We start from the raw sequence: 17221 nt of genomic DNA on the forward strand, positions 1-17221 counted from the left end.
ATCTTATATACAACATTCTTCACTTCACAATCTTTATTACAAACTATCAAAGGACAAATTTTACATGAATTAATACTGCACACACGTTTATCATACGGTCTGTTACTACATAAAATATTTCTCAATTTCGAAGTAGGTTTAAAGTTTACTTTAATAGGTAAATTGTTCTGCTTTACATAATTTCTAATCTTATTGCTAGTACTGTCCGAAATAAAATCTAAATTAAGAACTGTCCTGGAATCATCCTCAACACTCTGACGCCTGTTAGAATTACTAATGATGTAGTTTTACAATTTCGAGCCTTACGTTGTGTGTTTCCCTTTATCACAGCTTCAGAACAATTTACCAGATGTTCATTTATTTGGTTATGTTAAACGGTCCTATTATGTTTCAGCCTCATCAGTGGTCACCATGAAATTGCTCGACTGTAAACCCTTCACATTTATCAGTAGCTTTATAACATCACTCTCGAGAAATTGGTTTAATGTTGTGTTACGTTTCAGAAGGTAATCGCAATATAAAGTGACAACACTATATAATGACAAGCACTTTATAATGACAGCTGATATTTGTCACTATATAGCGTGAAAAACGCAGAATGGAGCTTAAATCCAGGGTCACGTGACCTTCATTAGTTAGCCAGCAAAGGAGAGCGAGTTTGGAATAGTTTACTGAAATTTTTAGACAAAATCTCTGTGTTATTATTATGTGGGACCACGTCTGGTGGTCAATTAATTTGCTTAGGAAGAGGGGGGTGTCAACACATGTTACACACTGTGACAGTCCAATGATCAATAAGAGGTCGGCTTTCTAATCACCATGATCTCCGTAGATATGTTAGCAACTCTTGAATAAATTTAAGCGTTTGAACCCACCACTGACCGCAGTCAGTATCTACCTTATCTACATTATCTACATGAACATAGTGGCATTAGCTTCATGACATTACACTCGTGAGAGGGGGCTTCCATTGCACCATGTTACTATGATCATGGTTACATGATTCGTGTTGTTAGAGTAAAGTAGTAAATATGGAGCTATTTTCTTAGTCCCTCGTATAACAAACGCACGCCATTAGGCTTTGAAAGCGATCCATACCCCTAGTGTATTGACATTAACACATCCACGGGCTAGTACACTCCAAGATTCTCGGCTGCCTTCTCCATCACATAATCGTCAGGAAACAATGAGAAGGAAAATGAGGAGGAGTTAGCATTAGTGAGCACAATAAAACAGAGCTTTGTAATCCCCCCTCATGCTCTCACAGTCCTAATGATTGTTCTCGGTGATGATCCACACTCTCACTGGAACACCTTTTGTTTGTTTCCCCGCAGATGAAGGTGAGCCCGCATACAGTGAAACCCCGACTTATCGTGCCCCAATTTACAGCAAAACCTAATTTGTCGTGACCACTGACCATTCCCTTCCCAAAATAAAGAATTAACATAGTTAATGTGAAATATCATAACCCCTTAATATACTGCGGCTGTTTCTTTTCCCCCAGACTCCTCGGAAAATCGAGGTTTTACTGTATTAGTGTATTGTAGACCGCGTAAATCCACGTTGAAGATTGATTGCCATTTTATCAGTAAGCAGAATTTGAGGTAGAAGATTATTCTAATTTAATTCAGTAACTGAGCCTGCTTCTAATTGTACAGGCTTGGTGTACTCTATCACTACATGAGTTCAATGAAGGAGATGGAGGAAGCTCTAGCTGCTCTTGACGACTACTTCTCCGATCTAGATGATGAATATGAGTCCTTATTCAAAAACATTCTCCGGGCTACTGGTTGCAGCAGTGTGTCAGAGCTGAAAGCTGATAAAATGATGAAACCAACAATTAAGAAGGAAGAATTGACAACTTGGCTCGAAGATAGCGTTGATGTTATGGTGAGGGCTCGACAGGCTCTGTTCCTTGCAGAAGCAACAATGGAAACCCTACTGGATCAGACAATTAACGATAAGTTTAGCATCATCAGCCTACAAAATATTGTTATCGAAAAGCAGGATCAGAATTTGCAGGAAATTTCCTCAATTGTTCAGAATGAAATGAGGGGCCACTGCAACATTGCTAAAAGCAAAAAGAGCTGTAAGAAATCTGATGGTGATGTTGCAAAAGGAAACATCAAAACAGGGAATAAATCAGTGTCTAAGGAAGAAGACAGGAGCAAGAACTTGATAGTTTTTGGACTAACTGAAGAAAATAATGAAGATTTGGAATCAAAAGTTTCTGATGTGTTAAAGTCTGTTGGCGAAAAGCCAAGAATACTGGACTGTATCAGGATGGATAGAGGAGATAATAAAGCCTCTACCAGGCCTGTCAAAGTAACGCTCACCAGCCCCCAAACAGTACACACAATCCTACAACAGAGCAGTAGTGTAAGGAGCGTAGATCGTTATAAAGGTGTATTGATAGCCCCAGACAGATCAAGTGAGGAACGGTTTCAGAAGTTAGTGGAAATGATGAAGGAGTTCATTAAGACTGATCCATCAAAATATTATTACATGAAGAGAAAATTATTGGGTGGGGAGGAGACTTAAATAGAAGGAGTAATGAATATTGTTTTTTACTTTGAAGGGAAGTTTTGCTGTAGTCGTAGATTTGCTATAACAGTACTTTTAATTCATCCAGGTTTTCACCGAAAGCCTCGAGTTTGAACAGTTTGAAAGATTTATTTGAAATTGTATGATGCTAACTTGCTAAGAAATTATCAAAAATAACATTATCAAAAACGTTCACTTCTCTAATTTCCACTTAAATTTTCATTTGTGAGTACCCTAAATAGTTTATAACGGTTGGGTTGTTGCTGAAACAGAAAAGTTTTGACTGTTTCAAGTTAGTAAGAGAACTTTAAATAATGATAATTATACAAATAATTATTTGTATATTTGCTCAAACAAATATTCATCGAACACATATTTCTAAGAGAATGATATTCTTGCTGTGGATGTTAACGACTCTGATTGGAAATGCTGCACATGCATCTGTTACAAGTTAGTTGTTAACATTGAATGTTGCTTAATTAAACAATTGTTTAATTAAACTATTATTTAATAAACCAATTAAATTTTATCATTTTGCATTTGAGACAGGTAATTTAAATAGATACAATTTCCTTTTGTTTGAAAAGTCGTCCCTTACACCTTATCTTGGCGCTGTTCATTAACCAATAGTAACACACCATTCGAAATAACAGGTAGATCCGACGGTAGAATGTAGATCAACTCCCGTTTTCTCAACCGTGAAACTTCAAACCCCGGACCAAATCAATACTGTAACAATCAAAATTGCCGGAAATAAGTTGGTCCGAAATTTGAAGCTCAGTGTAATTGTATAGTCGACAAGCATGACAATCCGAAATTTTGTGTGCAACGGTGATAAATTGGTTCAGGGTTTTTTTGGTCCAGGGTTCGATGTTTTACTCTATTATTGTATCGACTGTTAGCCGATATTTACTAACTTTGAGTTAGTTATGTAAGCTAATTTTCATTCCAGTTTTTGACGTTACTCCAGTGGAACAGAACACTGTTCAAAGATTTGAAGCATTAGAAATGTACGAGGAAACATCCACATTTGTTTTCAATGGTACGATATAGTGAATACAGTGACATTATATTTAGCTTATTACTTTATTAGATGATTTCAATACGAGCTGACAAATTTCCATGGATAGTGATTAGTGGACACTGATCTTAATTAAATATAGGCACTTTCTTCTTAATAGTTTCTAATTCTTGATTATTAGTCACTAATAGTAATTCTATTGATATTACAACTCTAAAACTCTATTTTTCAGGAAAGTTTAAATCGATCGAAGGAAACACAACATTGTTTATAGGACTAACTCTAGATGATGGCTCGTTTAACGATGATAATAACAGAGCTTACGAGATAGCAATACAGCGGCACCAGATTGGTGTTTGGGCCTACACTCCCCGTAAAGAGGGTGAGTAGTTACTCATTAAGTACTGTTTAGTACTGTCAGTGTAGTGATCAGCACGTGTGAACATAGAAATACTGTCTGAAGTACAGGGTGGTTATTAATTAAACTAACTACAAAGTTGTTTTAGTAAAAGTTTGGAGTTGCTCAGATAATCTGAGTAACTCCAATAAACTACTCGTATATAATTTTACTATTACACCCTGTCCATAACACCACAATAAACACGTTATCTTCAGGTGGTAAAAGGACAAACTTCAGGAAAAGTGGACAAAATTACGATTACAATTTCAAAGAAGGCGATGATTTTGAATTAACAATGGACGTTAAGAAATCCGGAGGATTGAGATTCAGTCTGAAATCAGGAGAAACAAGATTTACACGTATGTCTTACACAATCAATTAAACTTCCGACGAATACTGTTTATTATTTAGAAGTATGTATTATCATCTATTGGTGTGTATTCTTACTGCTTCTAATGATGATAATTTCAGTAACGAAACCTAATGGATTCTTTTCGTCGTCATTCTCTGTGTGGGAGGATGCAAAATTAATGGTAAATCTAAACTTTTATCTTGGTACACTAAATTAATCATTTATATGATGGTTCACTAAATTCTGCATTAAATTTCAAATTCTGAAAGATCATTGATCATGTACATTGTACATACATCGTAACGGCCAAAGGAGTACGGTTTTATCTGGGTGATCACTCACTTTACCAATCCCGAGATAATACGTCACGTGGACAACCGATCATTTGTCTTGTTAACTAAAAACATCCCTGCAGTCTCACAACTTATCATTCCTTCAGTTGGAACTGCAAACAAACAACGCCCTAGTCTTCACTTCGATAGTAGCAACAACTGGCGGATCAAGTGACGGATCAGATGACCAGACCACAATCACCTGCCCAACTGGCCAAAGGAACGACTCTCCGACCAGCTGTGTGCCATGTCCGGATAACTATTACGGAACTGACGGAATAAACTGTAAAGCATGTCCGGGTCAGAGCACTTCTCCGTCCGGATCTGATGAACTAACGGACTGTGTTTGCAACGAAAACTTTTACAGAGTGTACACTAAGGCAGTTAATTGTGAGGCATGTCCATCCAACGGTTTCTCGGACCGAGGAGCAACTTCAGTCGCTCAGTGCAAATGTCCAGCAGACCACTATAAGATAAAGAAAGGGAAATGTTCGAGCTGTCCTCCGAATTCCTCTTCAGAGGTAGGATCTAACAATGCGGGGGATTGCAGATGCCAAGAAAACTACTACAAGGACGGTGCTAATTGTCTGAAATGTCCAAAGGGAACAAAGTCCTTGCTGGGATCATCAAGAGTCAAAGATTGTAAGAAGGTCAGGGAGAAACTGATTGGTGAGATAACTCCGTTAAGTGCTGAAAACTCCCACACTTATGGGGCGAACGAGGAAAAGTTTGCTGCTAAATACGCTTTTGACCTGATCTTCGAAACCTGGGCTAAACCAGTGGCGAATTTTGACGGTGAATCTTGGATCGAGTTGAAACTAGATGAAGTGCACTGTATCCGACGGATAGAACGGTTCCACAAAGATGGTAGTACCTATCTCACCTGGACCTGCTCCCCATCAGGGTGTATTTGTGAGGGTTATTACTTCTGCAACAAGTGCATTCTCACAGTATTCACCGTCGATACCGCTGCTGCTGTATCAGCCGGCTGTAAACACGGGAACAGGGTGAAGTTACGACAGAGGAGTGACCAACAATTCATGGTGTCGGAGATAGCTATCATTGAGAAACAAGGTAAGACACAGTAAAAGGCTGATTGTTAAACATTTTGTGATCGCAAAAGAAATTGGCTGCTATGAATGGTGATGTAGCACAATAAACAATACTTATTCGATATACTATTTCAGCTACAACTAAAAGAGATAACACCAATAAGTGCTGAGAGCTCCCAAACTGTAGATAGTAACGAGGAGACGTATGCTGCTAGTAATGCCATAGATCTGGACCTGAAGACAATAGCCGCAGCAACTCCTGGTTCTGACAGTATGACCTGGTTAGAGTTAACTCTTGACCAGGTACACTGTGTTGACCAAGTGATATGGATTGGAAGTAGTGGTAGTCCTTTCATCACCTGGACCTGCTCTGATACAGACTGTAGTACCTGTGAAGGTAAATACTGCAGCTTCAACACAGTCACAGTGCGCTCAGACGGAGCAACTTCCGGAAACCTTCCTTCTATATCCAGCTGCATATATGGAAACAGGGTGAAGTTAGTGAATAATAACGGTGATAATGATATCTTTGGTGTGGCCGAGATGGTGGTAACAAGGAAAGAAGGTGAGGAGTTGTTTCTTAACTCAACACTTTCCAACTGAACTCTTGTTGCGCATAATCTGTTATGCCTATATAGTATATATTATGTATTTATAAATTTTACATTTTCAGCTTTAATAACTCTAAAAAGTACGAATTAACTCAAGAAAGCAGAAAAAAAATAATAACCAATCAATGATTCAGCCACGTGCAAGACCGTCGACCCTAATTTAGAGATCACAGTGACAAAGGATCAGTTACCGGCTGAGCATGGAACGGAAATAACTTACCAATGCCCGCAACAATACTTCAAGTTCAAACAAGCGGCCTGTTGGGACGGAGATATAAAATTCTCTGGCGGATCTCCAGACTGCTCCACGATAGGTCTCGAATATTAATGTTAAGAATTAAGTCAGATTTGTGTTTTAAAAATAACAGAAATGTAAAGAATGTTCCTCTAAATCATAGGGAATGGTTGGAATATTTTTTACATTTTTTTTTTACATTTTACAAACCACAGCACAGCTGCGAATAGAAAAGCTGGCCCCCAAATTGAGAGCTTAACTGTAATTCTAGTGATTTAGATTTTAGCAGCAAGCTTTTCGCGTCCATGATTAAAGTTGTTTTCCATTTTAAAATATTTACTTAAAGTTATACTGACAATGCTTTACAAACAAGAAATTGATTGCAGCTATTTTGACGTATGCCTTATCGGACGTTATTTAACCGTGAACACATCATTTTGAACAGACATTAAAATGAACGCTCAAAGGCATCCTCAAAGGCATCCATTTAATGTATTCAACTACCTTGTCGGACTTTATTTGAACGGATATTAAAATGAACGCTTGGGCCTCCAACATCAAATTAAATGTCCGTTTAAATAAAGTCCGATAAGGTATTCATAATTAGTCATTGATTACAATTTTGAGCTGAGACAGCGAACTATTACGAAACAACAAGTGAGAGTTAAACAGCTGGGGAACGAAGCAATAATCTTTTAAAGCTTGAATTAAGGTTTAAAACATATCGTAAAAAAGGCAGGAAAGTTAGTTGAGATCCATGACTTCCCAATCAAAAATTATAAATCTATTAAGAAATTTCAAATCGATTATTCAATCTTATCTTTGCTTCAAATCAACAGAACAGTTACTTAGAGTTACTAAGAGTTACTGAAATAATAATTAATGCACAATATTTCAGGATAACGGAGAGTCATGACAGGAAATGACAACGAGCTTTCTCAAATGACAAATGCACCTGAACTATTTACAAACTGAGATTATTTATGAATATTATAATACTGAAAATAAATGTTTGTTTGTTTGTTTGTTTATAGAACCCGTCCCCAATCTCGTATCGGAAAATGACTAAACTCAGGTCTGAGTGTGAATACGGGTGGTACCTGCAAGAGTGTTCAGTAAGCATTTAGAGTTCTGTAAAACTGCAGTTACAATTGTGCTAGAGTATTTTTAGTATATACGATTGGTATCAGATTTATATCCCTACATGCTTCCAAAATTTGTAAAGCCGTAGTACATACATATTATATTACACCGGAGCCTACACAGTGCAATCTCCTCCAGTCGATCTGCGCCGCGTATGTTTATATAAGCGCGCGGCGCAGACTGGAGGAAACCACACTCTGCAAGTTCGATCCAGTGCAATGCTACATGTACGTACTACGGCTTCATCTCCAACTTTCTGCACAATGTACTGGAATGTTTTGAAGGAAAAGAAAGAACAACAAAATTAATGATATATATAAATAAAATCAGCGATTTAATGTTAGCCTTAGGAGGGTAACTTTAATTCCCTGGTTTCTAAAATCAGCTTTTTAAAAAAAATAATAAAGTATGTAACGTCGATACCAAACCGATTATTGAGCGATAATAACTGAGTAGTTGATTCCTGGGTTGCGGAGTCATTCAGATGTTCCAGTTTTTTAATGTGGTTCTTGTTCAGTTCTTGACCAGAAGTGTCTAATGAAGTAAGTCAGACAAGCAAACTCTTCCTTAAATGCTGATATAAGTCGTCTCAATCCCAGAAATTATGAATGATGACCCAGTGTAAAAGTGCAGAAATCGGCCGAAAATAACAAAGACTAAAAACAGTTAAAAAGTGACAGGATTCAAACACAAGGAAAATTAATAACTTAGAGCATAATAAGGAATATCTCCTAACGTAATTTTCTGAGAGGGTGAGAGGTTCTTTAATTAGATTTAGAGCTAATGATTAAAAGAGACCCACTAAAGGTACTAAATTAACCGGACTGCTAGCAAGGAATCGAGATTGGGAATAAAAATAAAAGCGGAATAAAAAACTGAAAGCTAAAATATATACCGTTCTAGAATGCCTCCGCAAACTATTGCTCCTTTGTAATGCACACGTGTTAGTAAGTGTAGTAAAAAGATAAAAATAATTCTGAGAGGGTGAGAGGTTCTTTAATTAGAGCTAATGATTAAAAGAGACCCACTAAAGGTACTAAATTAACCGGACTGCTAGCAAGGAATCGAGATTGGGAATAAAAATAAAAGCGGAATAAATTTTAAGATAATGAAACAGAAACTGAAAGCTAAAATATATACCGTTCTAGAATGCCTCCGCAAACTATTGCTCCTTTGTAATGCACACGTGTTAGTAAGTGTAGTAAAAAGATAAAAATAATTCTGAGAGGGTGAGAGGTTCTTTAATTAGAGCTAATGATTAAAAGAGACCCACTAAAGGAAAATAAATACTATACTGAAAATTATATAAGACACATTATGGTTGTACTTGTATCACAATTTCAAAAATTAAACTGCGTCTAAGATTTTTATATTTTATAATAATTTTATTTCTATTTGTTTGGGGTTTGTAATGGTTGCATGACTTTTCATAAATGAATCGGGGTCTGATTGATTTACAACATATTTTGCTTAGAAATTTCAATTCGTTGACAGTTTTATCAACATTGAAGCCTTATTAATCGTACACTGCTAACGATTTTGGACTCTGGTGTGTACAGTGTAATGGATAAAAAATTCTCAAACTAAAAATTAATTGGTTAACATCGCGTTTCATGGTTGTATATAAACTTAAAGGATTCCAGCTTCTGTTTCTACAGTTCTCGTATCATGGGACTTTCATTAATTCAAATGGATACATTTATAGTCGTATTTCAATTTAAATTTCATATTATGTGAATGCAATTCTAAGTATAAAGTTTATAAAAATTATAATCGTTGCTCTACAATATGATTATGAACACTTTGTTAACTTGCAAGAGTCACGAAATAGTCAATGTCATATCATGACTGCCATGACTAATTGCTTAATTTCTACTAATTCACTGATTGCTTATGATATAAACAAGCCAGACGTGAGAGCTCAGTATATCGGCGTGGTATCGCCATGGTTACCAAGGTGACACCATGGTTACCGAGGTATCATTCTCAGATAGTCCATTTAAAGATTTAAACAGGTGAAAAGATATATGTTTTGCACTGGTCATCTTATCGTATTACAATTGAACGAGATCAATAAACTGACTTAATAACAGCTAATCAGTTACCGATATAAGTTGTATATTCTATAAACATGCTCGAGTCACGTGATAGCTCCCGATCAGGGCTGCTTGATTAGCTTTTCTTCCCAGACCTTGAAACTCATTGTCTCCACACGTCCTATCAAGCAACCTTGAATTGCTTACTCAACACATGACTGGGTCACGTGATTAGTCACAATGTTCCCTTACAGATAATGGGGCACATGACGAGTTTAAGGTGTCATGTGACCAATTAAAAGTTCTATTGACAGGCAATTAGTGGCCTGAGTGACTTGGAAGCGCGTGGATTCTCTCAAGACAGCATGCTAACTGACTGACAGTTAGTCTCACTGCAGCACCTTATAAACTCAGTGTAGCTTCAGTACTGACCAGTGACCACCACACCGAGTCTCGTTTCTCTTTTCTCAACATGCTAGACTACTTGCTCAGTTTGTTATCCTCCTTCAGAAAGCACTTTAAACCTCTGAAGAAGCTGGGGTCAGGATCGTTCGGGGAAGTGTATCTGGTCCAGAGAAGGTCTACAAAGCAGTTATACGTTACCAAGACAGTGAAGAAGAAGTATATCACTAAGTGGGGGGATAAGGAGGAGGGGACCGGGACTCCTTTACCTATGGAAATATCTAACATGCTTACCCTCGATCATCCTAACATAGGTAAGCTTTGTTTCTTATTTGTACTTTTTCTGTGGCCCACCTGCGATTATCTTTATCCTCTATAGCTGCTGAAATTAGACCGTTGAAATGCAACCTTTTCGGGATTCATAATTCTATTTTCTCTTCACATTAATAATAATCCTTATAGTTGAACTGCACGGTTACATGGCCAACTCTACCTCCTGGATCCTAGTAATGGAACACTCTCCCAACTACTGTGATGTCCGCCAGTTTGTGAGACGGTACGGCGCATTCACCGAGAAACTAGCCAAACACGTTTACATTCAGGTGGGTTATAAGTCAAGTGTGTTACAAAGAATAATCGTTCATATTATCATAGGGTGCAGGTGCCAGTAATGATTCGAATAACAATCTTGCCGGCCCAATCAATTGGCATTTTCATCACTTTTTGACTTTCATGATGAATCTTAAAGTTCCAACTTTCAATATACAAGGTGCTTTAAAGTCTTGTAAGGATGTATCAAAATGTTTAACGTTAACAATGTTTCAATGACAGGTCTACAACGCAGTACGACACTGTTTCAACCAGGGAGTGCACCACCGTGACATAAAGGACCAGAACATTCTCATCAACAAACGAACAGGGCACGTGAAACTTATTGACTTCGGTAGTTCCAGTCGAGGTTCCCTGACCCAAAGTTACACAGACATCAGTGGAACTTTACTCTACCTACCCCCTGAACACTTTAACTCTGATAAGAGCTGCTTGCCCTATGATGGTGCGGTGTGGAGCATGGCGTGTGTTCTATTCGTCATGGTCTCTGCTAGAGACCCGTTTAAGAGTATTGCTCAGGTGCTGACGAGGAATATAGGGTTACAGTTACCCGGACATTTGAGCACAGAGTGTAAATTCTTCTTGTTGCATTGTTTGCGGAAGGATAGGACTGAGAGGCTACATTTTTGTGACATTCCCTTACATCTTTGGGTGTTGACTTTTCCTGGTTTTGAATCTTGAGATTTATTGTTTTGACTTTTAAAAACGTATGTTAATACTTGTGACGTGATATATGTTAGTAATTATGGTTTGAGATTTTTTTGATTTTTACAACGATTTTGTTTGAAGTGTACGACTACGATGATTTAACTTAATAAAGGATTATTGTGCATAACTTTACAGTTTACTTTCCACTCACAGTCGATAATGTTTTCTACGATTTTAATAAGGTCAACAAATCATCGTCGAATAACTTATAATTTGCTACAATCACTCTTGCCGAGCATTCAAACTGATCATGCTATTTAAATTTTCAATATGCGATAATCTAGATTTTCTATTTTTTTAAATCTCACACTTATTTTACTTCGGAGTATTCCAACAGCCACATTGTTACACAAGTGTAACTAGCCAATTACAGGAAGCCGAAGGATTTAATTAGGCCAGTGACGGTTAAGGTAGTGTGTACCATACTTTCTTCGCCCGAGACTTCGCTGCAATGGACAGCTTCTCATTTAACCCTCACACACGATTTCTCGAATATTCGGCTGAGTAGACCGGGGGGCTGCATAGACCACTCAGGATCTTTAGCTGAATGTAGACGACACTCACCCCACGACTAGGCAGGCAGTGGGTTTCGAACTCGCAATCTCACGATTACAAATCCGATGATTAACCAACTACGCTACCTCATACCTGGCCGTTAAATGGAACACTCTCCCAACTACTGTGATGTCCGCCAGTTTGTGAGACGGTACGGCGCATTCACCGAGAAACTAGCCAAACACGTTTACATTCAGGTGGGTATAAGTCAAGTGTGTTACAAAGAATAATCGTTCATATTATCATAGGGTGCCAGTAATTTAAATTTTCAATATGCGATAATCTAGATTTTCTATAATTTTTCGATAATGGATCCTACTCTGAGGGAGGAATTAAGAGACAGCAGTCCATAATTAAATGAATCATTAAGTAATATATCAACCAAGACATCAATAGGAATTAAGCAAACATATTGTCATAATAAAGCAGAACAGTGCATGTAAAAGGTCACTTTTAAAATTGGGTACTGCTAAGTTCGCGTCGTTTCTTTGATCCTAAAATTCCTCCAAAATAATTTAAGATATGGTCAGCTTATCAGATAGCTAGCAGAAAATGAAATGTATCCATCGAAATAGTGTCTGTTGATAAAAGTTATGAATTTAGTTTACTGTTTCAAAAGGCAGTTCTTCGACAGATATCGGTTTAATTTATTCAAGATGAGAGGTGATTCATCATCAGCAGCACTAAATAACATAACTGTAAGTTTGGTTTCCACTAAACTCTAACTCTCGATATCTGACAGAGCATACTCGTACATGAGGGTAATAGCCACCATGAACAGCACATCCACTCCAGGGTTCACAGTTACAGAGTAATTATCAGGCTCCACCAGAACATCTGAGTTACTGGACATGGCTCTCTTGGAGACCTCCGCGTACACCTCGCTGGTAACCTCGTCGAACACCTTGAAGTCGCGCCCTGTGCTGTCTGATTTGATGTACAGGACCGGTCTCATGTGTTCGTATTTAGTGTCGTCATCTTCATGCGGGTATGGGTGATCGTATACGTACAACTGCGCTTTTTTCTTCAACATGGTGAACTCAAAGACGAGTGTTGCAAGTCTGGACTCTAGTTTCGGTCCGGAGTTTAAATGCCAGGTGGGGTGAAGGGAGAGGAGTTTCTTCTTCAGCTTTACTAGATCCTCCCCTGCTATGTCAGTGATCACATGCTTCCCCCGCATCGTCTTCATTGGGTTGCTTACCTTGAAGAACTCAGTGTTCTGCTGGTCGTATACCTTGAAGCAGTTGTCCCGGTTCATGCGGACTTTCTCTCGGATTATGAATGTTTTAGGGACATTCAGGCAGAATTTAGGGCCAAAAAGGACGCATTTTGGAGGATCTTTAGTGAAATACTGAGGAGGAATGTTGAGGTAAGGGTTGGAGTCCGTCTCACCATCGTCCAGAGGGTAGTGCTGTCGTTCAGTTGTCATTATCACATCATCTGGAGGGGTTCGTAGGTTAGTGATTGACTCGTAGTCGAGAGAAAATAAGATTATTATAGATAACATTTTACAAAAATCAAAGACAAAACATTCAGCTTTCAGTTACTCGGCTAAATTAAAACCCAAAGAAATGTCAGTTTACTCAGCTAAATTAAAGAAAGTAGTTACTGGGCTAGGATGTTATATTCCAATGAGCTGTATTTGAACGTCGTCACTGTAAAATAGCCTGCTAGTACTTAGGAACTAACCACTATCTTCTATCTTAATTAACACATCTAGATTCCAGAACAATTGCGCACGCAAATATCATGTACTGCTTGATACTTGGCGCAAACACGAAGACGCTCTCACTAGTCTCAGAAAGTTAATCTCTCAGCACTTTTTTATTTAGACCACATAATTCTAAGAAGTTATCAGTTAGGCAGAGAGAGAGGCTCAATATTCAGTTTTAACCGGGAGTGGAGCAGCAAACAGGAAACAGCTGCAACTAATAACGTATTATGACAAACAGTATTATGACATACAGTAAAACCACGATATACCGTACAGTCTGAGGAAAAGAAAATTGTACGGTAAATCGGGGTTTTACTGTACTAACAATGAAGTTGTATAGACAGTTTTTGGGTTTTTCCAAATAGTTTCTGATTATTCTGATTTGCGACAAATGATATTGCACTGTTAGGATAAACGACGTTTCAAAGTAACAACTTCTTATTCATGCTGACAAAATTGGTAAATATGTGAGAAAACTGTCTCATAAAATTTATTAATCAAAAATGGCTAAACGACAACAAATTGTTCAAATACTCGACTAAAATTAGAATCAAAATCTATATATATACAACACTACTCGATCTGCTATTCAATAAACTTAAAACATCCACTAAACAGCAAGTACGTGATTGTGATCGTGTGATGGAATGACATGTACAGTGATAACAGATGATTTAAGATGTAAGTGATAACAGATGATATTGATAAGGTAAAAGATACAATACATGTGAGATGGTGTATACACAATGTGAGTGAAAATATAGTGAGTGGTTACTGATTGTGAGCGAGATGTGAAAAAACATTAAAACTTACTACTGCTAGAAAACTTAAACTGTATGCAATAAAAAGGGAATGAAACTAAAATATCTAAAATTCTTCAGTACTAGCTATGATAAAACGTTTAATAGTATCCAGTTCTTCTCTCTTGTTAAATGAAGTTGTAGTAGTACGGCAAACCATTTATTTCAGAAATTATCTAGATTACTTATTAATTAATCGCTTCAATTACCGTTTTAACTGGAGTCAACAGGACATGTCGCAAGTATATATATAATCATAGGATACCCTGGAGCTTCTAGTGAAGAAGCCGCAAAGCAAGATATCACTGATATCTTGCTTTGCGACTTGTTGACTAAAAGGTAAAGCGAGACTGTGCTAACAATGCAATTACCATCACGGATATTTGCTACCAACAAAAACTACAGAACACGTTGTAGTAAATAGTTGTACTCAACAATGTGGCCTCAAAAACTAGTCTGGTATGTAAAACATGTGCTGTAGGTATGTAAAACATGTGCTGTAGGTATGTAAAACATTGTGACTGTGAGTGGGATAATCGCGCACAAATAGTCAACATCTGTAATTAGTAATGCTCACCACTGTACTCTAGAGCAACGTATCTCGATATGTAAGGTAGTTCAACTGGATAAAATACAGTAGTTATTGACTGATGTACTCAGCTTGCAGCACTGTACTTCAAAGATGATTGACATATAATGCTTAAAGCTCCGTACAGCGCGACCAAATGATCACTACTATAACTGGTCAGCATGCTCAGTTGGTGGAATTATAATGATACTGAAAAATAAGAATAAAACCGTAGCTAGTTTTGAGATAAAATAAAAGGAAATATGGAAAACCACCGACCACAATTAAACCTCCACCCACAAACAATTAAACTATCAACGAGTAAACTTAAAGTAAGTAATCTGCTTGCAGCGATCATTCGAGTAAAGTAGGTAATCTGCTTGCAGCGATCATTCGACCATTTTAGTAGTTATATGTCTGTTCCTTATTACTTAATGGTATTTAACCTATTTAGATAAAGCTCATATGTGTGGTCATTGCAATGAAGCATGGTATGACGAAGTGAAGGAGGCAGAAAGAGAGGGAGGACTGTGCTTTCAGTTGACGATAATACGATATCAGGTTCTCACAGATGAATGTAAAACACAATAATTTCGCAACTATCTCAATTAAAAAATAGCAGGAAAATTATCGCAATTTTCCTACCATTTTCAACGCTATTTCAAGGCGAACATTGCGAACTAAAAACGTCATTCGGTATTCTGTAATTTTCAACAAGATGATCATTGTAATTCAAAGATCGTAAATGGCCTATGTGGCACGGCGAAAATTGCTGAATAGCTTGAATAATGAAAACGTAGCCCTGACTATCTATCTGCTGTCATAACCAAATATTCCAATTCATCAAGAATTGTCAAATATTGTGTGTCATTATATATGACAATGTATAATCTTCTGGAATCTTCTAGATTCTACATTGCACGCACAGCCACATTGGAGCTGTTCCAGTAAAGTTCATGGGTTGTGACAAAATATACTGTGGTTAATCATCGACATCAGATTAATAGGGCTACGACTGTATAAATCACGTGATCACAGACAGAGCCCATTCCCATAAAATTTTAACAAATACAAGATAGCTTAAAACTTAGACCCTGATTAAACGGTACATGCTCCAGCATGTGCTGCAGTACACAAAGAATGTGCAATACATTTCCTCGGTATGGTATAATAATATATAGAGGGATGGTTCATACTATTATATAATGGAAGATTGGGAGCTCCTAAGTCACTAATTGTGGTATATAAAAAACAAGTGTCTAGACAGCTAAGTACACTGAGTAATCCATGACAGCTACACTCTGTACCAATACCAAGGACCAGTGTACCTGTGCAGCTCGTACAGATGCAGAGGGAGAGAGTGAGCGTGTATGTTTACAAGGTTTACAGATGTATGTAACAAAGATATGTTTAGAGCGGGCTAGTTTTGTAAGGAAGCAAGTAACGACCAGCCCTAATCACACAGGGTCGTGACCAGCTCCACTGAGTTAGATTGTAAACAATGAGATGGTTTAGAGTGGCCAGTAACTAGGGAGTAACTTAGAAGTAACTAAGCAGTAACTAGGGAGTACACAATACACATTGAGTAACTTATGAGTAACTAGGGAGTAACTAATAATAAAGCAAGCTCGACCACTACAAGTACAAACTAAGCTACAGACTGTTAAGAATGAGGTCATGACTGTTAAGATGCTTGTTTTCTAAGTAGAAAGTAAAGACTGAGTACGTGGCTACTTAGCAAAGTTGTTACAAGTTAGGATATAACCGAGGAATTAGTAAGGAATTACTAAGAGTGTAGTCCGCTCCGTCCCGGATACGTATAGAACGATTAGATCTGTACAATCGTACTGAAGTGACATTAACGGCACGGTTCATAGCTTACTTTTAAGACTTTTATCCGTCACAGAATAGCTTTACCGGGTTGCTGTATTGGTGTAGTAAGAGAAAGGGTCGTCTCATTATTGTTAATTCCTTAGTTGTAGTGAACGTATGGAACTATACGTGAATGTCAAAATGCTAAGTTCACCACAACCAAGGTTATTAGCGCCGTCGACTACCATGAGCCTTAGTCCTTTCTCAGCTCTGTCTGCAGACAAAACAAAAACCTTTCAGGAAAATTTGAAAAAGACGTGCGCCACT

At 37.6% G+C, this 17221-nt stretch overlaps 3 protein-coding genes across 4 annotated transcripts in view; 2 read left to right on the top strand and 1 right to left on the bottom strand.

The window, feature by feature from the left end:
• The first annotated feature begins 2930 nt into the window (after positions 1–2930).
• On the top strand, positions 2931–5737 carry LOC134815536 (uncharacterized). Its single transcript, XM_063824075.1, has 6 exons — positions 2931–2994; positions 3497–3586; positions 3798–3947; positions 4181–4324; positions 4437–4498; positions 4757–5737. Exons 1-6 carry the CDS (start codon positions 2931–2933, stop codon positions 5735–5737), a joined length of 1491 nt encoding a protein of 496 aa, XP_063680145.1.
• A 4461-nt stretch (positions 5738–10198) lies between these two features.
• On the top strand, positions 10199–12230 carry LOC134815537 (serine/threonine-protein kinase pim-1-like). The gene is made up of 4 exons (XM_063824076.1): positions 10199–10442; positions 10591–10730; positions 10960–11256; positions 12141–12230. Exons 1-4 carry the CDS (start codon positions 10199–10201, stop codon positions 12228–12230), a joined length of 771 nt encoding a protein of 256 aa, XP_063680146.1.
• Positions 12231–12346: 116 nt separating this feature from the next.
• The window catches only part of LOC134815324 (uncharacterized), a 39957-nt gene continuing 35082 nt past the window's right edge, over positions 12347–17221 (bottom strand). The window contains exons 1-2 of one of the 2 annotated variants that reach the window (XM_063823842.1): positions 16965–17041; positions 12347–13440 (exon numbers count right to left, since the gene is read on the bottom strand). In XM_063823842.1, the coding sequence (XP_063679912.1) occupies positions 12722–13429 (708 nt within the window). In that variant the 5' untranslated portion in view covers positions 13430–13440; positions 16965–17041 and the 3' untranslated portion in view covers positions 12347–12721. Of the gene's footprint in view, positions 13441–16964; positions 17042–17221 lie in introns of those variants that run through there. The other variant, XM_063823841.1, reaches the window with a different exon arrangement.

The sequence above is a fragment of the Bolinopsis microptera genome, chromosome 5 (assembly GCF_026151205.1).
Source record: "Bolinopsis microptera isolate Bmic1 chromosome 5, MBARI_Bmic_1.0, whole genome shotgun sequence".
NCBI lineage: Eukaryota > Metazoa > Ctenophora > Tentaculata > Lobata > Bolinopsidae > Bolinopsis > Bolinopsis microptera.